Consider the following 21,359-nt stretch of genomic DNA (forward strand, 5'->3'; position numbering starts at 1 on the left):
AACTTTTCTACACTCCCCTGCTATTTTTATTTTCTTCCTATCTGTATAAGCTTTCATTCAACTTGGTTCATGTAGATTGAGATCAGAAAACTTGAGGCCAGCTCATCCTTATGCTTGAATTCAAGCAAATCCTTGCTCTGGAAGCATGGTGGACATCCAATTTTGCCTTCATCTGCTGACCTACACCAGAAACAGTGCCAATTTTCTGACCTCTGTGAAGAAATGTGGCCAAGAGTTAACAAGTTTATCGAACCAGGTAGAGCATTTTGCATAAGGTTTATTAACCATTCTGAATAAATTGGCATGGATGGCAGGCGTGATTGTATGCTATAGTATAAATTGAAGGCTTGAGATGCGTTTGTTATTATTAAATTTTATTTTTACCTTTATTTATATTTATTTTTTGTTCTTTAATCCACAGTCTCATTGTCTGACATCATCTCCATAGAAGGAAATAAGTTTCACGAAATTGCGGTAGATGGTATATTGTTTTCTGATGTTGAACTTCGCGTTCTTGCAATTCAAGGTAGAGTTTCTTATTCTGCTGTGCATACTTATTTCATATTATATTTATGGATGAATGCGTCTCCGTTCCAACATGGCATGCCAGTACAATGTCGAATTGCATGTTTTATCAATTATTTTCTTTAACGCCAGTACAATGGCGAATTGCATGCTTCTCATTCGTCATGTTTCAGTTGATCTACTGAGTTCCACTCACTGAGTTGTAGTTTGCAGTAAGGTTGAACCAGAAAAAGATAATTACCTTTTCCTCCTTCAGTAATTCATTTCATGTGTTTGTCTGAAACAAGGATGAGATTCTTGTATACAATTGCATTTGTCTAGTAGACCTTACTTTGATTGGGGTATTTTTTTTATCTTCTTAAAGGAGTTTGCATGTCAACATATATTGTCGACAAAGTGGATGACAATGGTTCTGAAACTACACAGCAGTTGGAGGAAATGCATCAGGTATGTTTGTGATTTTTTACTCTAGAACCTAAATGATCAGTTTTTATATAACTGTGGTGGTCTTTCTGTTTCCTCAGTCTCTTTTGGAAAGGTGGGATTTTGAAAAGCAGAAGTTGAAAGGGAAATTGGAGAGTACTAAACTCTTCCCTGCACTCTGTTCTGCTTGTTGCGCTGTTACACCTGATATATTGCATAGAAGGTCTGGCCTAGATTGTTGGTTAAGGACACAACCTATTGTTGATGAGACCAGTCTTTGCCTTGACTTGGAACTTCTGAAACACTTAACAAAGATTGTTGTGGATGATGTGGAAGAACAACACAGTGTATGGGATCTCCTTTAATTTAATGAAGTGTACCAATGATCTTAAGTTCCATCTTTTAGTCAGTTTATCTTAAGATGATTATTTCTGTTAACATTTCTTACTTTGACATGTATGACAGGCTTTGTTAGATTTGTCTGGGCTATTAAAATCATCTTTGGGCTTCTCATTGGATTATTCTGCAAGGCCTCTGGTAGACTTCTTGCCTCACCAAAAAATTTTATGGACCCTAGAGGCCTGGGAATCAGTCAAAGGAGGTAAGGGCTGCTCTACAATTTAGTTATTGGGGTATTACTCGTATCTCATGATTGATGTCTTCTTTTCTCTACTGCAGCAAATGAAAAAATCTCTAGTTTTATTATGGAGATGTGGTTTAGATGGCATGCAACTCTCTGGGAAGTCTGCCCTATTATTTCCAAGGTACTTATACACTTCTTAAATCTTGCATACATTATTTGTACCATGTACTTTGGTTAGTTAATAAACTGACCTGTGGTGCACTCATCATGCAGGCCTTTCCTCAGAATGAAGAGTACAATATTTTAATGCCTCAGAAGCTCTTTTGGCCTCTTAAATTGACAATGGTTGACGAGATCCTGTGAGTGCCACCTAGACAGGAAATCACTTTCTTTACTCAAGTTTCATTTTCAATCAAATGAATGCTCGACATGCATCATATTTGGCTAGGCCGGCTATGCTACACTATTCTAATAATATATTTGATTTAACTTGCCACTCATCATATACTGGTTCTGGTCTTACGGTTGCTTTGGTTAATTGGGCATCAATATCTCTTTAGCATAAGTGTTTTGAAACTCACAGTTGACAAAGGGTGAGCATGTAGCATGTTTCTTTTGTTAGAGTTGTTTCTCACATACATAAATGTGAATTTAGGCACTGAGGGGGTACTTGATTTGGGGTTTAAGAGAGAAGGGTTTTATTGTTTGTTAGGCATAATTCGAACTGAACTCTGAAATGTTGTTTGATCTTGGCTTTTCTGTTTGAACCAGGAAAAATGTGGACCCCATTAGAGACTATCACTTGCATAAGTTCAAGCTCAGAGCTACTTGTCGCAGTATTTGGCAAACTTCTGAAAATGTAATTAGTTCAGGTGGCATGTTTCTATCTGCTGCACGTTCTCTCTTCAATCAGGTATTCACTATTGATTTGGAAAATGTTCTTGGTCATTATTAACTTAAACAGTTTCTAATTTGACATTTCTTTTGTACTTTGCTTGTAGATTATTTGCGCCCACAAAAAGTCATTTGTCGATTCAAGATATGCTAGCATCAAAACCACTCTTTGTTCTATTCAGGAATTAATTAACCCGGTACATACATTTGCTTGTTCTCATTTTTCTCCATCATAATCTGGCATTGTGTTTTTTAAGGGTATGCACTCTGATGTAAAAATCTCGGATCACAGACTGATATAATGTTCATTTCTCGAAATTTATTTGATTCTTGATTTCCTTATAGTCACATTTCATATATTTATATTAATTGCTGATTTCTCTTCCCTCACTATTTTTATACTTGGTACACAATATTACAGATGGAAAATATAAAGGTTTTGGTGTCTCTTTTGAAATCATCAAATCATCGTGTATTCACATCCTTGATCAATTCTTATATCGAGCCACTGCTTACTGAACTATATCCTGCGTTCCCATCTGATGGTTAGTGCCTGTTGTACTTTTTTTCAGGTTTATGGTTTTTTCTTAGCTTTTCTGCATATCTCTCTTTGATGTCTGAGTACTTAGTTTCATCACATATTACCAATCGAAATTCTGCAGATATCCTGAGTGCCGGGTGCTCTCTGTTGCTAATTGGGGGCCTACGGTATAATCTTTTGGTTCGCTGTGATGACTTGGATCCTACGTTAAAGTACTCAATCAAGTATTCAGAACTAACAGCAAAGATAGCGTTACTTGAGATTGAGATTGAGGTGTTTCTCTTGCCTTGCAAAGAATTTTTAATCTCCTCTTTCCCTCCATCAATGGATTGCATGTGTTGTAATTATTTTGCAGATTGATGATTAATGTGCTCTTTGGAAAATATGGGATTTGGAATGATAACTTTTAAAATCTTGTATATGTAAAAGGAGCTCTAACGTCTCATAAAAACAACAGAACGCTTAGCTTGTTTTTTTATTTGTATTGCTGCATAGAAGCAACTCCACTCCATAGCATGTTGGTTCTTCAAAAACTCAACAATGTATTTTTATGTTTACTGTATTCATGAATTTCACTTGGACTTTTGAGGCATGTATCTACTGTTGGCTCCACATATCCTCAGACTGATCGGTTATTTTGTCTTCCAGGTTAGGCAAGAATGCATCTATTTAGCTGGAAATATGCGTCAGGAGGAAGATGATGGTTACAGAAGCAAATTGCTGGATAAACTTAAAGCTGAAAGAAGGATGCTCCGGAGAAAGGTCCCTGTGCACAAACTCTCATATCAGAATTTTTGGTTCCTTCTTTGTATTCATTTTCTGAGTGGAAGTTTTAGCACCGCCAAAAGGGTTTCCCGACCACTGCCATTTTGAGAGCATTATGCTTGTCTTAAAAATTTTGTGACGTCTTGCATATGTTAGCATATCCTGTAAATATTGATCTATATGGACGTACATCAGTGATTCTTATCTCACCCGGTTACATCTGCTCCTGAATCAGATGGTCTTCCGCCCAAATCCAGGAAAATTTAAGGATCTGAAGTATCTATGTAACGATTTTCTGAAGTCAGTTACTGCTATTGTTGAATGGGTCAAGAGTGTCAAAAACTTGAACATACAACAGGTCACTAACCAAGTGCACAATTGGCAGGTATTGTTTACTTTCAAATTTTGTTTGCCCTCTATAAGCATGGTCCTCAACACGTCAATTTATCCAATCTAACCTTCCATTCTTGTACTTCTTATTTTCAGGATATGACTTCACATTTCATTCACCAGTTGTCGAGATACTCTGAATACATTGATTTAACTGACCCTGTTCAAGTTGCAATATATGAAATAAAATTAGGATTGTCATTAATTGCATCTGATGTACTCTGCAGCAGTTATCTGCCTAAGGGCGAGCAGAGTATGAAAGCCCTTTTGGTGGGTAGAAGAAACTTGTTTCGTGTAATTGTATATCTTTTTTCTTAAACAGTACCTTCCTTTTGACTTTTCATGCTACTTCAACAGAGCACAATTCACAAGTTTCTTAGGTTCCCCAGAGTGTGTGCATCTAAAAGAGCCTCTATTGATGTTGGAAGGAAGGCCCAACTCTCCATAAGTGATATTGAATGGCCATCAATTGTTGAAGAATCAGAAATATATATACTGCAAAACATTGTTGAGTTAACTGGTGACACTGATTCAACTAGAGACCCTTCTTCTCATTCAACGGTTTGTCATTCTTCATATTTGGAGTTCTTTCTGTGCATCTACTGAGCAATATCTTATAGTATTTGCTAGTATTCTCAAAAGGTCTACCCTAGGTTTATAATACTATGTACTCATTATGCTTGCAATATGTCAATCCTTGCAGCAAGCATCAACCTTGCCCTTTAAGATTTCTGTTTACCACAATCTCCTGGCTCAACTTAAAGACTCTGTTGCTGGTGCTCGATTTCTTAGCACTTCTTCCTTTAAGGTACTGTTGTTACCTCGTATCTTACTATTTTCATTGTACTACTAGTGTTGCACACCTTCTGTGATTTTCCGACAGAAAAGTTTGAATTTTTGCCTATGTTTTGTCAGCTTTTGCATGAGATCTTCCATAATATTGCAAGTCTTTGGATGAAGCATCGGGTAAAGTCAGCTGACGATGATCAAACTGAGATGTTCAAGTTCAGAGCCAGAACATTTAGGATGGAGAGTATTATTGAGGTTGATGTTTCCAACTGCGAAAATTTGCTTGCAAATGATAGCTTCTCTGAGTGGCAGGAACTTCTCTCTGAAGAACAAGATGACAAGGTAATGATACTCTCTTTAGTTCCATCCTCTTCAGCCTGCATGCTAGTGGTCATAGAATAAGCCAGACTGTCACTGCGTACAAACTCATATACAATACATAGAGATACAAAGGGGATGGATGCCAACTCTCAAGCTTTTACCTTGCAGATCAGGGTCAATGAGGAAGATGAAGCTCTGGAGCAACAATGGAATGCTCAGGAATCTGATTTGGATGGCATTGTCAACATACACAACCAGTTATTTGGTTCAATCGACCTTGTTCAGAAAGTAAGTTCTAAGCTTTTTTTCTATCCCTCCTAACAGTGCTTAACAGTTATCAGGCGATGAGCTCCAAGGGTTTTTGATGGGCATACTTGCTCACCAAATTGCATCTACGGGGACTACTTCTATAATTACCGGATATTTTCATACCTTACTTACATAATTGATGAAGAATTCATACTGGGACTAACTGAATTACCAATCTACTTGCTTTGTTTGAATCAGCAGAAGTGTCTGTACTGTATTAGTACCTGGTTTGGCTTTAATACACAATTTTTTTTTAAGAGTGGGAGATAGTCAGATAGAGCAACTAACATACTTGCATTTTTCTAATATTAATTCATATATACCATCACCTCTACCAGCCTTGCTGTGTTGAAGTGTCAGACGGGGATAGAATGTCTTCCTTTTGCAGCTCTTACATGCTGGGGATGAAGTTAACTCGAGGTGAATAATTTCTAAATGATCTTACTGTGTATAGTAAAAAAATTGCTTGGACTCAATCTCTAAAACATACTTCTTTTCCAGGCATGAGAGGTTTAATTTCCTCAAGTTTTGACGCCAAGATTGCACCTGAACACTTGCTTCGCCTCTGTTTGGAGCACGATGACAAGTTCATTATTCAGAAATCAACTTCTGCGTACAATTTTTACAAGGTAGATTTTCTGCTTTCAGAAATTATTTTTCTTGTTTATCATGTTATCTTTCTTCTCGCTTATGTGATTTCATGTTTTTTTTTTCCAAAAGGATTCAAATCCACCCATGCACGCGAAATTGGTAGAACCGGCTACACACCTTAAAGAGCGAATTCTTTTCCTCCAAAAAGAATGGGACGACCACACTGATCGTCATCTTTCTCTCATGAAAATTGTAGAAGTAGTTGACATGATCCTCGCTCTACCACTTGATACACCTCTTGCCAAGGTAGAGTATCTTACTTAAAGATGTTACTTGAGAACTAATACTAGTATTTTCTGGACTCTAAAGAGATATGTTAATTGCTCTTCATTTTTTCTTTGTGGAGGTCTAAATGCCTGTTGCACTGAAGTTCTTTTCTTCATGATTTTCAGGCTCTCTTAGCTTTGGAATTTCTGATTAACAGGATTAGAAATATGCAGGAGCCTGGCACCAAGTTTCCTCTCTCTGGTGAGCCAGATTTTCGGTGTTTTCTTTTTGGTGGCTTTGGTTATTCTAGATGAGTATCTCAGCCTTTTATATCCAGTAAATATTTACTGCAATTTTTTTCCTTGTAGATCAATTGGAACCTATTTTTGCTCTGGTTTCCACATGGCATAGGTTAGAGTTTGAAGCGTGGCCTTTATTGCTTGATGAAGTTCAGTCTCATTTTGTGAAGAATGCTGGAAATGTAAGCTTTTTAAAGTTCTCATAATGGGTTTCTAACAAAACAACCTGGATGTTAAACAAGCTGAGAATTGGAACTAAGTATCTCAACTTAGTCCATGAATAGAGTATACAGAAGAGAAAATAATATTTCATACATGCTGAGAAAATTGCTTAACAATCCTACAACACTAACTACATGTTTTGCGGCTATGGTTTCCATTATATTCTGTATTCCTACGAGGCCCTGATGACAATGCTGATCGATATGTGAACTCAATGATTGAAAGGCAAGCATTTAAAAAAATGTCTTTTGTTTAACTCTGAAAGATTTTTTTTTTAATTATGTTTAAAGCTAAATTTACCTACAGCCTGGAAGAATTCTTCAAGACATCCACCATTGGCGAATTTAGAAAGCAACTGCAGTTGCTTCTTTCGTTCCATGGACAGATAAGCAACAATTTGAACTGTAGATCATATATAAGGTATGTCTATAGTTTGGTTTAATATCTCTACATTGCAGCGTGATTGAGCATTCTTTTCTATAGAACGTGTTTTGTTTTAAAATGAAAAAGTCTATATAAGTCAGCTGCTTGAATACTTCGTTTTTTATTATTTTGATTTCTAAACAAAATTTAGACTTCGAGATGCTAATGTATTATAAACCTTGCAGCCATTACCAAGAGGAGAATGTGAAAATACTCTACAACACTTTAGGATTTTATGTGCAATTGCTGCCTTGGTAAGTTAATATCTTCTCTGAAGAATCCTGTCATTTTGATTATCTCATGCTATATGTTTTTTATTTTATGTTTGTATTTTAAGGGTTCTGGATCATATCGAAGAAAACAGAAAAAGCATCGAAAAGGAGTTGAATGAGCTTTTGAAGCTGTGCCGTTGGGATCGTGTTGATAATCATTTGGCCATTGAGAACTTCAAAAGAACTAGGCTGAAACTACGAAAGATAGTAAAGAAGTATACTGTATGATTACACTCTCCTCTTGTGTTCAAGTGCAAGTGATTCATATATGTTGTCCAAATTTATGCACTGCCCTGGTTATATTTTGCTTCCTCATATGGAGATGAGAAGGAAACCAGTTTTGTATATAATATCTTTCTCTTCTACATAGGATCTTCTCCAAAAACCTCTAATGGAATTCATTGGTCAAGAATCGCGAAGTGTGATCAGCAGCCATCCTTGCCCAAAATTCATGCTTGACCAGTTTGATGTCATCAAGACCCTCCTTGATACGGCTTGCAGTGAGGTTGAATCTATAGCTGAGAATGGGTAAACTTTATGCCTCTTTCACCTCTTCTTTTCTGTCGTCTTCTTTTTTCCGTTATGCATTATGTTAAAAATATGACTTCTTTCTTTTAACAGGTCTGCATGGTTAGCTGATTGGTGGAGGAGGCTGGAGTTATTAGGGGGTTAGTTTCCTGAGTTACCTATGACATCATATAGTATGTTGTTCCAGGTTTTGATAGTTCTTAAATCTTAAGCTAATGGGACCCTCAATCTTACAGAGATATCAAGTGGTACCAAGGATGAAACTCCTTTGCAGTCTCCATACTTTTACTCAGAAGCAAAGGAACAGTTGTGGCATACAATTGTAAAATTATGCGCAACTGTAGTACACTGTGGTGAATTTTGGGAAGATAAAAGTAAAAAGTCTGGAAAGAAGAGGGCATTCGCTGAACTTCTAAGCCTCCTTGATAGCTGTGGCTTGTCCAAGCATAGAAAACCTATTGAGGTATACTTTTATGCTTCAATTTTATTTATTATTTTTCTATCACTTTTGAGTTTATATTGGGATAGACCTACTGCCATTTTGTTTTGTAGTTCAAATTTCTGGTTCCCTTTCTCCTTTTTACCCAGTAAATTTTACTTCTCCCTCCTGCGTATCCATTCTAATAATTTTCATGTCTTTTAAACAAAAAAACTCTTGGTTTACTTCTCATTTTAGGTGTCTTTGAATAATATTTTCTGACCCTTTTCAGTTAGTCACTTTGAGATTCATGCTTAGTTGTATGCGTACCGAAGGAATGGAGCTTGTCTAGTGTGTTAACAATGTACACTGTATTGCAGGGTCAGTCCGACAGATCACATTCTTGGCTTCTCCAGCCATCTTATGAAGTGCAACATTTGCTAATGAGACAGAGTGAGGATGTTCATAGCGCTGATACGGATCATAGTCCTTTTGAGACTATATGGAGAATGGTGAATAAGTACTACTTCAAAAACATTGCATCATTTAAGATTTTGGAGAAAATATGTTTGAATTTTCATAAAGATCTTCAGCTAATAGAGGTATGTGTCCCGTGTAGATCCTTGCTGGCTATCTGGAATTTGTCATTGTATGAAACACGATAGTCATTTGATAAATGCCATTGATTCAGTAACGTAAGCTCTGTATTGTAGGTTGAGAGGTCGAGTTCTTACGTTGATCATCTTATTGAGATACAACAAGAACAAAGAGCTGTTGCTTATAATTTTGCACACAATCTCAAGAACTTGAGACAATGCATATGGCCTTTGGAAAATTTATTGTCTAGCTCGACCACCTCAGCTACTGTGACAGTTAGTCAGTTTAGCAAGAACCAGCATGCTACTTACAAATGCATGTGGTTACAAAAGGTACCTTTTGACACCCCATACTGCTAGATGCTAAACATATCGAATCCACTCTGACAACCATTCTGTTGATTTTGCAGCAACTCTTTGATGATTTCTGCACTTTACTGTATGAGGAACAGTTGTTGCTACAAAAAGTTGTAAACAATCACCTGGATACATGTTCTCTTGTCAAATGTGAAGCAGAAAAGATCCGAGTATTCATTCAGAAAGTCCTTCCCGACTTTCAGAAATCTAAGGTACTTATGAGCATATACTTTTCCGATCAGGATGGCTGCTAGTTCCGATTCTATTTTATCTGACTTTTCTTGCCGTGCCGACAGAATAAACTGGATCAGTATCTTCTTGGAAGTTGCAAAGACATCATCACTATAGGTGGTGTCGCACTGCATCCCTACGGTGTCACAGAAGAAATGGAAGAGCAGGTGAGTGATAACTTCAAATTGATTAACACATTCGAGAAGGATCTAGCAGTTTTCAGTGGGCAGGGATCTGTCAAAATCCTTCTTGGGCATTTTCAAGATCTATTTTTAAAGGTACGAAAGATTGTATTCGATGCAAGTTTTACCTGTTCAGTAATTCTGTATATGTGTAATAAGTCTAACACAATCCGATGTATAATGGGATGTTTTACAGGCTCATAACGCTGAGGATTTCCATTTATCTTCTCAAGCAAGAAAGTTGTCTAAGAATGTGGGTTTGAATGGTGAAAAAGATATAAATGAACTTGAATCAGATTTCGAAGTTTCCCTCTCACAAACAAATAAGCGCATCCTCAGTATACTTCAGAACTCCAGATCTCCAAACTGTGATTCTGCTTCAACTGAAGAATCCCTAATGAAGATGATGGAGTGGAAGATTATATTTGAGAAAGATATCGAACTTCTGCAGTTAGACCTGATATATGAGGATGTGGCCAGAACGATTCAGTGTGCTGTAAGTTCATAGATCATCAGTTCCCTTGCTTCAGTTACCATTTAAAGAAAAATGATTGACCTTAATTTGCACATAATTTTCATGTTATTCCTTAGGGAGATCTTCTCAACTATTCTGGAGAAAAAGATCCGTGTGTGGATTCGATTTGCACAAAGTTGAGAAAATTGCATGCCCTGTTGGATATGATACTCGCTTTTGGTGATAATGTTCTGCAGGATTTTCTAGTCGCGCATAGCATGGTATGTTTTACATAACATTCATATCGCCTGATTTTGTTTACTTTCTTCTTAAATTGACAGTATTTAAGAATTTTGTTGCTGCTGCTTTCAGGTATCCAAAGTGACGTATGGGCTCGCAAACATTCTTGTTTCGTTGTTCTCGAAAGGTTTTGGTACTATGGAAGAGCAGGAAAATGACAACTCGAATGAGGTGACTCAGGATGCAAGTGGAACTGGTATGAGTGAGGGTGTAGGAGTGAATGATGTCAGTGATCAAATTCAGGACGAAGATCAGCTTCTCGGAGCTTCTGATAAGGTATGCGAATGTCAACATTTGATATTTCGATAGTATTGGTTTTCTGTAGCACGATGTTAAATTTAATTTTTGTTTCTGAAGCCGAATGAGGAGCGTAATGATGATAAGTCGAGTAAAAATGAGAAAGGGATAGAGATGGAGCAGGAATTTGATGGCAATACGTTCAGTGTGAGTGAGGATTCAGGAGATGATGAGGATGATGGTAACGAGGAGGATGAACAGATAGAGTCTGCCATGGGAGAAGTAGGCGATAAGAGTGATGTAGTTGACGAGAAACTCGGTGACACAAATGAGGACGAGGATCGCAGCGCAAACGAGAAGTACGAACAGGGTGCATCGGTGAAAGATCAAGCTCAAGATGAAGAGCTTCGAGCCAAAGAAGATTCTGAAGCCACGAATGAAGATGCCGTTGATCTTGATGCAGAAGAGGCTGGCGAACCTAATCAGGAAAATGGAGATGAAGAAGGCGCTGATGGTGAAGATGATATGAAGGTAGACAAGGATGATGCATATGCAGATCCTACTGGGGTGAATCCCGATGTCGAGGATAAAATGCCGGAGGAGGAAGAAACGCCCATGGATGAACTAGATAGTACTGAACCAATGGAAGAGGAGGGTGAAGCTGAAGATGTGGATGATTCGGATGCGCAGAATGAGAAGACAGATGAATTCATGGAAGAGGTGGACCCCGAGAACCCCGACGGTGATGGCCCCGGAAATGAGAAAGAATCGGATGCTAAGATGCCGGAACAAGATATTATGCAATCTGAACCTAATGACAATGCTGCTCATTCTGCGGGGAAATCGATGGTGGACGACTTTGCAGCTATGGCTGAGCAAGGCAACTCAGCTCCAGACGACAAATATTCAGAAAGTGAACTTAAAGACAGCCTTGCTCCAACAAACGGGCAGCCTAATGCCTCTGACCTGGAAGTCAGGGTTGCTGACTCTACAAACGGCCAACAACTGAGCAACGAGCAATCGCAGTCTTCGTTAACTCCTTCAGAGTCACATATTCAGAAAGCTCAGACGAACCCCTGTCGGAGCGTTGGTGATGCTCTCGATGGGTGGAAAGAGAGAGTTAAAGTCTCGGTCGACCTTCCCGACGAAGTTGCGAAATCAGATGATATGCTGGAAGATGCTGACGAGTATGGCTACACTGCCGAGTTCAAGGAGGGAACGTCTCAGGCACTCGGACCTGCAACGGCTGAACAAGTCAAGAGTGATATTGCTCAGAACGAGACGGAAACCGAAGTAGGAGAGGCTGATGTGAGGGAACGTGCTGCTGAAATCGAGATTGAAAAGAGCACCTCCGAGACTAAACCGTTAATAAATTCTGCTCTTCATTCTGCAAATGATGTTAGCATGCAGCAAGGAACAGCAGATATTGAGAAGGATGATGGCAATGCCATGGAAATTGATGATGATTATAGTCGAGACGGGACTACCTTGTCGGAGAGTCTGGTATCCGTAAAGAGGCCGTACATCAACGAAGAAATTCGTCATGTCAGTGCTTCAGCAATGAGCGAAGACGACGATGAGCTTGGTAAAGGTCGCAAGTTTGAGCCCTCCGCTGATACGAGGGATGCTGCTGCCGTGCTTTGGCGAAGATACGAATCACGTACGATGAGATTGTGTCAGGAGCTCGCAGAACAGTTGCGTCTCGTGATGGAGCCTACTTTAGCTAGCAAGCTACAAGGTGATTACAGGACTGGTAAAAGGATTAACATCAAGAAGGTGATTCAATACATTGCCAGCCACTACCGGAAAGACCGAATATGGCTGAGGCGGACAAAGCCGAACAAGCGCGATTACCAAGTCGTGATTGCAGTGGATGACTCCGCCAGTATGTCAGAAGGCAGCTGCGGAAGTTTCGCCATGGAAGCACTCGTGACAGTCTGCCGCGCAATGTCCCAGCTGGAAGTCGGGAATCTGGCCGTTGCAAGCTTTGGGCAGCAGGGAAACATCAGATTACTCCACGATTTCGACCAACCATTCACCCCCGAAGCTGGAATCAAGGTAACATCTTCATACATGTTCCAGCTCTTGAATTCTCATTTTCTGCTTGAAAAGTCGCATTCATTAGCAAATGATTAACAAATAAACTTGGTTGCTTTGGCATTTTACTCGGACCAGATGATCTCGAGCTTCACCTTTAAGCAAGAGAACACAATCGTAGACGAACCAATGGTTGATCTACTCAAGTATGTGAACAACATGCTCGATGCTGCTGTGATGCAGGCACGGTCGCCATCTGGCTGCAATCCTCTAGAGCAGCTCGTCCTGATCATAGCCGATGGCCGTTTCAACGAGAAGGTACTGCTTTATCTTCTTCGCCTCTTCAAGTCCCCACTGCACTCCCCTCCCTGAGTAAAACGAAAGCACACCACGGACGCACACACACAAACAAATACTCCTTCCGTCCCAATAAATATGAAACGTTTGCTTTTGGGCACAAGATTTTATGTATTATTGTCTTGTGAGTTAAAGAAGAGAGAGGAAAAAGTAGAGTTAAAGTTATTTCTATTTTAAGAAACGTTTCATTTTTAATGGGACAACCCAAAAAGGAAAACGTTTCATTTCTAGTGGGACAGCGGGAGTACATAGTAGATCACAATCCTCTCTCTTAACCCTCGGTTTCGCTCTAAATCAGGAAAAACTGAAACGGAGAGTGAGAGACATCTTGAGCACTAAACGTATGGTTGCATTCCTTCTCCTCGACAGCCCTAACGAGTCCATCATGGATTTGCAGGTAATAATCTAGAACTTCAATCGACTCATTCATCCCTTTTATAAGCTTAAGCACGTATTCCATCGAGTTCTTGAAAGTACTAACACGATCATGTCATGATCGCGCCTTGCAGGAATTCACAGGCAAGGGAACAGATTTCAAGCTCTCCAGGTACATAGACACTTTCCCGTTCCCGTACTATGTGGTCCTCAAGAACATTGAAGCGCTTCCCCGTACGCTCGCGGACCTCCTAAGACAAGTATGTTTCTGTTTAAGATTCTGCTCACACTTGTTAATTTTTAAAACTGACATTAAACCTTTCGACATCTCTCGCTCTTCCAGTGGTTCGAACTAATGCAATACTCAAGGGACTGATTCGAATGAGGAAATCGGTCAAGAACCCTGTTGTAATCCCAGCTCGGCTCGAATCTTATTCCTCTACACGACCTTTAGACGAGTACTCTTGTTCCTCTTCCATTATATTTTCCATTGGGTTTTCGCCGAAAAGGTTTTAACAAGGCCCGGCCCTTAGAGTTTGCTTTTTTGTGTTCTTTAAGATTGTAGTTTCTTCTTTGCTTAATAGCCCCAATTTGTCACTACACAGATGAATGTATACATATTGCTTATAATGAGGAAATTGTTCCTCATATTTTTTTGTATATTAACAACTATTGCAATTACATTTTTTATAGAAGAAACAAATTTAGTTACAAAGTATCTTTATTTTTTTACTGTAATTTTATATTCTTCTTGTATTTTCTGTATCGGTAGTATATTAAAAAAGGAAAGAAAATATAGGTTTGGACAAAGCGCACGTGAGTATTCTGGGTTTGGATAATGTTTAACGCCTAACACGTCACTGATATGTGGATAAGCACTCCTCTGTGTCGCAGGTAGGTAGCCAATACCAATTTTCAAATTTATATAATCCCTCAGTTAAAAAAAAAAATTATTGGGATGATATAGAAATAATGCATAATACATAAAATAGGAGAGATCGAAAAGAAAGATGGTGGAAATGGTATTAGTAAATAGTATTATAACTTATATTATTATTAGTTTTTAATGGTGGAGTATAGTGATACAAGTTGAATATAAATTAATGTACATGAGTTTTGGAGATTTTTTCATTAAAAAAAATATGATAGGAGTATTTTTATAGGACGCATGAAAAAAGATAGTATCCTTATAAAACGTACTACTTGTATAATTAATTTGTTTGAATCTTAAATATAGATAAACTATCTAAGTAGTGATAATTAATTCTCGCTATATGCAATAAATTAAGCTATAAATAACAATTATGACGTATAAATCGCATATGCTTAAATTAATTTGATCTTGAACTTGCCGGATATATATTGATCCAAAGCTAAAATTGAGATTATCCAAGATTAGATAAGTGGCAAAATCAAAGATGGGCCAATGTGTTCCTTTTTTCCCTTAAAAAACAATTTCTGTTGCTCTTATTCTATTCAATTTCTAAAGATTGTCAGCACTTTTCAAAGGCATAAAACAATTGATATTTTTGCCGGCAAGATCCGATCTTACCGGATTTGAAAGGAGTGGAGATGATCGGTAAGAGTTCTTAAGAAGATGAAGAGCACGTTTATCTTGTTCATTTTCCCAGCTAAAACATTCTTCCACAAGCGCAAAAAGTCGATTCACATATTAATATGAATCATTAGACTGTGTATTGTTGTGTTTTTCTCTCCTTATTGCAATAATCTGTGCACAAGGTTGCGAAAGATCGGATTTTTCGTTGAAATTTCTTCGGTTGTGTGTTTAACCTATGATTTATTGGATGTATGCATAGTCATGTTGTTCTGTGTTATGATGAATTCGATCAGTGGGGGGGATTAGGGTTTGTAATTCGCATTTAGGGCTTTTTTGTGTGAGATTGAATCGGATTAGTGATTTTGAATATTGGAAGTGTGGTGAAGGATTAGAGGGGGAAAACTGGGGAAAATGAGCCTTGGTGCTGCTGAGGGAGAATCAACAGCGGAAGAAATCCACATTCCTGCAGATATAGAATGGCAAATGTTGGATAAATCCAAGTTCTTCTTCCTTGGGGCAGCCTTATTCTCGGGTGTCTCGGCTGCGTTGTACCCGATGGTGGTGCTGAAAACGCGGCAGCAGGTTTCTCAGTCGCGTGTTTCTTGTGTTAGGACTGGGGTTTGGATAATGAGGTATGAAGGGATCCGTGGATTGTATAGGGGATTTGGGACTTCCTTGACCGGGACTATCCCTGCCCGAGCTCTATACATGGCTGCGCTTGAGGTTACTAAGAGTAATGTAGGAACCACTGCGACTAGGCTTGGATTGCCTGAGCCTAGTGCGGCTGCTGTGGCCAATGCGGCAGCTGGAGTGAGCGCTGCCGTGGCTGCGCAGGTGGTGTGGACGCCCGTTGATGTGATCAGCCAGAGGCTGATGGCACAGGGCGGTGGCAGTGGTGGTGGTGGTGTTAAATACGCTAATGGGGTGGATGCGTTCGGGAAGATTTTGAGGGCAGATGGGATCAGAGGATTGTATAGAGGGTTTGGGATCTCGATCTTGACCTATGCACCGAGCAATGCTGTTTGGTGGGCGTCTTACTCCATGGCGCAGAGGGTGGTTTGGAGTGGGGTGGGGTGTTTGCTGTGCAGGAACGGGGAGGAGAGGGTCGAGAATGGGGGGCTGAGGCCGGATGCCAAGGCTGTGATGGCGGTGCAGGGGGTGAGCGCTGCCATGGCTGGAGGGGTGTCGGCCCTGATCACGATGCCGTTTGACACGATCAAGACGCGCCTGCAGGTGTTGGACGGGGAGGACAACAACGGGAGGAAGGGGCCGAGCTTTGGGCAGACGGTGAGGAACCTGGTGAGGGAGGGTGGATGGACTGCCTGTTACAGAGGGTTAGGGCCGAGGTGCGCGTCCATGTCCGTCTCTGCAACGACGATGATCACCACCTACGAGTTCTTGAAACGCCTCTCGGCTAAGAATCAAGAAGCTCTAACATGATGAAAGAAAACACACACGAAAAAATCAAGTATTCTCTGATGATTTTGGTTTCACTCTAACCTTTCGGTCTTTTTTCTATAGCTTGTAAATACCTACTTTTGTTTAAGTCGTCTCCAAAGATAAGACGACTAAGCTTAGAACCTTTCCTTTGTAAGATATCACGAAGTTCAGTTCATCATTAGTGAAATTTAAACTCATAACCATAGGAGATGTCTCTACTTCTAGCGTATTAATTATGGGTCCATGATTAATTGAGAAAATGATTAATACTACTATAATAATATGGATTTATAATCAACTGATAGTTTATGCCTACAATTAATATTTTCCCTTACTAAAATACCCATTTCAGCTACATGATATGCGAATCCCATCCCAGAATTAAAAAAAAATACAAAGCTCAATCATGCCATATCGATTATGCAGCATATGAAACGAACACAAACAATAGCTTTTTCACAGGATCATTGAAGACATGAAATCCTATTTAAAAAGAACATAAGTTGCAGGCAGCCATGGGACTACTTCTAACACTGCCAGAAACAATAATACTGTACCAAAAACAACGAGATCCCCGAATCAGAAAAGCACGCATTCACAGGTTAGGCTTTGGTGCTTAGAACAAGGATGAGTCTGATCGACCGATGCAAATGTAGTTTTCCAGAAAGTACAGAAGCTAAAAGGTAGCGATCTATAGACTAAGGGCGAGCTCTCTTGTTGCTGCATGTGGGGCACTTGTACTGCTTGATATGCTCAGCTCTAGCAGGGGTGATCTTCACGCATTTTCCATGGAACCACTTCTCACATATGTCACAGCAAATCCAGAATTCATCCGATGCATAGTTCTCACCACAGGCACCACATAACGTCTCCCCATGCTCATCCTCATCTTCCTCGTATTGTAAGCCGTAGTCTTCATCATATGGCTGCGGCTGTGGCCTTGAAAACCTTCCAGGAGTTTCAGCCCGCTGTCACCAACAGAGTATAATATATATTACCATCAAGAAGTTGAAGATCTAAGTGCTCGAGGAACAGCTGGAACAACAGGTAAGTATCAAAGAACACGAAAACAAACAACCCGAGCATCTATTGCTTACTGATTTGGAGTTCGACTTTGACTTGTTGCCATTCTGATTTGACATTGAAGATTTCTCCTTATGCTGTTTTTTGACAGCACCAGTCACAATTTCAAACACAGTTGGTAGATCGTTGATCAAGTTAAAGAGCCGCTTCCTGCACCAACAAGACAAGTCCACTGACATAAATATCAACTGACGAAACATCAAGTGCGTTCAGTAACATAAATGCTCGATAACATAATCTTATGGATCCAATCGTATGTAAACAACAGTGTTTCCTCCACTAGTTAAGAGTGACTCACACTCACAACAGGTTCAATCAATATTTGGAATACCATATCAGACAAAGAAATGTGCAATAACTACTATCCAGGGATTTCAAGTTATTTCTACAAAATGGATTAACCTAGAAAGGTTCATTCCAGGCACAATAAAGACCAAAATTCTAGACGAAACAAAAAAATTGAAGAAAATATCAGAATCACTATTAGTGAGAAATTATGTCGTGGGGACTAGCCAAACAGATAGAATAGTTGAATAGGAGGTACCTGTCGGCTTTATCGAATCCAAACCTAGCCCCAAAGTAGAAGGAAACAGCAAGCAACCAAGCGTCACTGTGGACAGCAACTAGAGATAACCAGTCCTTTTCCGGCATCCCATCCCTAGCGAAGTTGATTCCTAAAGCAGGCTCAGGGAGTTCTGGTGGTACTTCTTCAGCAGGTAAATGAACCTCCCATTGCTCACTAGGAAACCCGTACAAGCACAAATTCTCCTTTTCTGAAAGTAAACAGTTACGTAATAACATTCATTGCATCAGACCCGAATGACGACAAGAAACATGATGTAAGCCCCATTCAGTTACACCACACTCTTCGATTAAAAATGAGCCGCATAACGCCAACAATCAACACAACCTCACACAGAAGAAAATCCATATGCAACAGTACCACTATCATTCTCAATTGACACAAAGGAAGTCGCTAAGCACCATTACTTCAGAACATTATCATAATGTCAAAGAACCCAAATCCAATAAGATTACAAGATGATAAAATCCAAATGTTGCATATCAACAAACATCACGACATGTGCAAACAGCAAAATTAATAGAAGTCCTCGAGGTACCCTCTTAATACGGTATTCCTCATGCCCGTTACACAGCAATAAATGGCATAGCTCTTCGATTTAATCAAAAGTAGAATGTCTTACCCAAAAACAAAAAATAATCAGAAACTCAATTTAAGACCAGCTAATTGAGGATTTATAAACATGAACATCCTTCAGTCAGTTAACAAAATCTATATCTGAACAAGTATACAACTCTCACACATTACATTTGCAGTAAGACACATAATTGTGGTTCTATAAACAATTAGGTCTCCTGCAATCAAACTAATTAGCTTTGAAATACACATTTAAAATCAACAATCTCAAAATCCTCACAACAAAACATTGACCTAACAGGACGCAGCAAATAAACACAAACATACATCTAAAAAGTAAACAGAACCGATTCACACGTCAAATCAAAACCCTAACGAACGCTGATCAACGTCGAGATCAGTCCTCAACACGCTCTCTCCACACAGAATTGACGGAATTGAAGCCGTTTTCCGAAAAACGCCTAACACGCAAACATGAAACCAGCGAATTGGAAACCTAACCAGCAATCAACCAATGCAAAACAAAAACCATACCAGGATCGCACTGCTGATAAAACTCTTCAACATCTGCAACCAAAAAAAAAAGGTGAAAAACACACCGTGAGACGAAATCGAGAAAAAAACCGTCACGAAACAAATAATGCAGACGCCGAGAAGCTACGGAACGGAAAAATTCAACACAAAAACCTCGAGAAGTGAAAATAAATAAGAAGAAGGAGACCTGAAGTGAGAGCTTTGACAATTCCAGCTCTTCTGCCCTTGAAATCCTTAAAAACTTCTTCAACGGTGCGAGAGGTGTAGCCTGCTGCCTCCATCGATTTCTGGAGCTCAAACGCGGCAAAAAAATGGGTGCGTGGGGTTTATGGGGAAGGGGATAATAAATTGGAGAAGAATTTGGGAGAGAGAAAGAGAGGGAGAAATTATATGAGATGGGTTGATGGAGCGGATTTGAATCTAATTAATACGGACGGGTTTAACTGTTTTTGAGAATCGGATTTTGAGTCCGACTTTGAACGTTCTTTTTCTATAGGTATTTAATTTGTTTTTTCTAAATATTGCTGTAAATAAGTAGGGTTTATACTTTCAATGTAAAAATATTTTTGGAGTTATATTTTACTAAAATAAAAAATAATTTTTCTATAATCATTATATAGAAGAATGATACTCCTTCCGTTTTTTAAAAATAGCAACCCTTTCCATTTTAATCTGTTCTTACAAATAGCAACTTTCAAACTTTCAATTCTAGGAAATCTTTACACCCCTATATATCACTTTATTTACCACTTATACCGCTATAATTAACAACTTAAAGTAGACTTCATGATCCACTAATATTAATTCTATTACTTTTGTTTTCTCCTTTTCTCTTACTTACCAATTATTCTTTCTCTTTCTCAAACACTACCAATTTTTCTCCCTCTCTCTTACTTTACCAAATTGTACATTAAAACCCGTGTCGTTTCAAACCTCTCTATTTTTAAAAACGAAAAGAGTATGTTACATACCTTATATAAGCATCACTCTCGTATGACGCACATTTATCATTGCTCATTTCGATTAATATATTTAGTTTGATTCTATCAAAAACCCTATGTGCCCACGGGTCAATATCCTACTACACTCTATACGGAATTCCTCCGGCCAACGAGTAAATTTTAGAGGAAAATCTTTAGTGCTCACTTGTCGTGACATGTAAAAACACATCACCCATTGTCTATGTAAAAAAAAATTAGAAATTTGCACGTATAAAAAAGTTAGATATTTGCACATACAAAAATTAGAAATCTGCACGTTGCATTATTTTAGTTTTTTTTTTTTATAATTCTCAAAATTCAGATTTTATTACAAAGAATAATATAGTGTTCAACTTGTTGTTGCTAATAAACACTTAAGGCATGTTTGTTAAGACATGTTTGTTTGACGGAAAAATAAAATTGACAAGGAAAATAATTTATGTGAAAATGAATTCTAGGAATATGATTCTGTACGGTTATTAAACATAAAACAGGAAAATAGGTCATTATTACGTGGAAGGATGAAATATTATTTTTTAAAATGTTTGGATATTGAAATAAAGAATATGGAAAAAGATAATTTAAGAGACTAGTATTAGCATTTCTTCTTTAAAAGTGAACCACACACATAAACAAGGTCAAAACACATATTATTTGAACCCATAATATCATTTATGAGACTCTACATACATGATTCAAACTATACAATAAGGGTGTTTAAGATTTTCCTATATACAAGAAGAGGGTTCGACATATGTCCACTGTCTAAAACAAGGTTAAGTGGGACGAAACAAAGCCATAATGGAATCATGCTACACAAAAACTTTGCTCGTTGAAGTTGTTTTGTGCTCTCAGCTGGGACGACCATGTTGTAGTGTCTGTAAGACAAGAACACCATACAGAAAAATGTCGTTACCAA

At 38.7% G+C, this 21,359-nt stretch overlaps 4 protein-coding genes across 5 annotated transcripts in view; 3 read left to right on the forward strand and 1 right to left on the reverse strand.

Annotated features, from left to right (window-relative positions):
* The window catches only part of LOC125198848 (midasin-like), a 22,287-nt gene extending 15,384 nt beyond the window's left edge, over positions 1–6,903 (forward strand). Inside the window, 23 exon segments of the mRNA XM_089061376.1 lie at positions 76–256; positions 422–526; positions 890–972; positions 1,050–1,295; positions 1,414–1,549; positions 1,627–1,712; positions 1,805–1,890; positions 2,303–2,444; positions 2,533–2,622; positions 2,847–2,970; positions 3,088–3,239; positions 3,615–3,728; positions 3,967–4,116; positions 4,218–4,391; positions 4,479–4,682; positions 4,825–4,929; positions 5,037–5,252; positions 5,400–5,519; positions 5,879–5,960; positions 6,042–6,169; positions 6,261–6,437; positions 6,584–6,659; positions 6,767–6,903. Coding sequence (XP_088917502.1) covers positions 76–256; positions 422–526; positions 890–972; positions 1,050–1,295; positions 1,414–1,549; positions 1,627–1,712; positions 1,805–1,890; positions 2,303–2,444; positions 2,533–2,622; positions 2,847–2,970; positions 3,088–3,239; positions 3,615–3,728; positions 3,967–4,116; positions 4,218–4,391; positions 4,479–4,682; positions 4,825–4,929; positions 5,037–5,252; positions 5,400–5,519; positions 5,879–5,960; positions 6,042–6,169; positions 6,261–6,437; positions 6,584–6,659; positions 6,767–6,903 — 3,114 coding nt within the window.
* LOC125207113 (midasin-like) lies at positions 6,791–14,371 on the forward strand. 2 transcript variants are annotated; one of them, XM_089061377.1, is made up of 19 exons: positions 6,791–7,144; positions 7,226–7,339; positions 7,528–7,596; positions 7,680–7,836; positions 7,985–8,142; positions 8,236–8,282; positions 8,379–8,605; positions 8,941–9,162; positions 9,274–9,489; positions 9,567–9,725; positions 9,810–10,022; positions 10,123–10,422; positions 10,518–10,661; positions 10,753–10,956; positions 11,038–12,975; positions 13,093–13,272; positions 13,610–13,708; positions 13,821–13,946; positions 14,030–14,371. In XM_089061377.1, the coding sequence occupies exons 1-19, from the start codon at positions 7,134–7,136 to the stop codon at positions 14,060–14,062; spliced, it is 4,617 nt and encodes a 1,538-aa protein (XP_088917503.1). In that variant the 5' UTR covers positions 6,791–7,133; the 3' UTR covers positions 14,063–14,371. The 2 variants fall into 2 exon arrangements, with proteins under 2 accessions (XP_088917503.1, XP_088917504.1); XM_089061378.1 differs by lacking the exon at positions 6,791–7,144.
* Positions 14,372–15,079: 708 nt separating this feature from the next.
* LOC125205753 (uncharacterized) lies at positions 15,080–16,884 on the forward strand. Its single transcript, XM_089060579.1, has one exon. It carries the CDS (start codon positions 15,656–15,658, stop codon positions 16,682–16,684), a length of 1,029 nt encoding a protein of 342 aa, XP_088916705.1. The 5' UTR covers positions 15,080–15,655; the 3' UTR covers positions 16,685–16,884.
* A 192-nt stretch (positions 16,885–17,076) lies between these two features.
* Positions 17,077–19,855, reverse strand: LOC125205754 (PHD finger protein ALFIN-LIKE 4-like). Its single transcript, XM_048104857.2, has 5 exons — positions 19,648–19,855; positions 19,461–19,493; positions 18,312–18,540; positions 17,782–17,917; positions 17,077–17,652 (listed from the first exon to the last, which is right to left on the reverse strand). Exons 1-5 carry the CDS (start codon positions 19,739–19,741, stop codon positions 17,383–17,385), a joined length of 762 nt encoding a protein of 253 aa, XP_047960814.1. The 5' UTR covers positions 19,742–19,855; the 3' UTR covers positions 17,077–17,382.
* Between the last annotated feature and the right edge of the window lie 1,504 nt (positions 19,856–21,359).

This window comes from Salvia hispanica, chromosome 6 (genome assembly GCF_029641045.1).
Source record: "Salvia hispanica isolate PSC_SH4W2 chromosome 6, Shi_PSC_v1, whole genome shotgun sequence".
Classification (NCBI taxonomy): Eukaryota; Viridiplantae; Streptophyta; class Magnoliopsida; order Lamiales; family Lamiaceae; genus Salvia; species Salvia hispanica.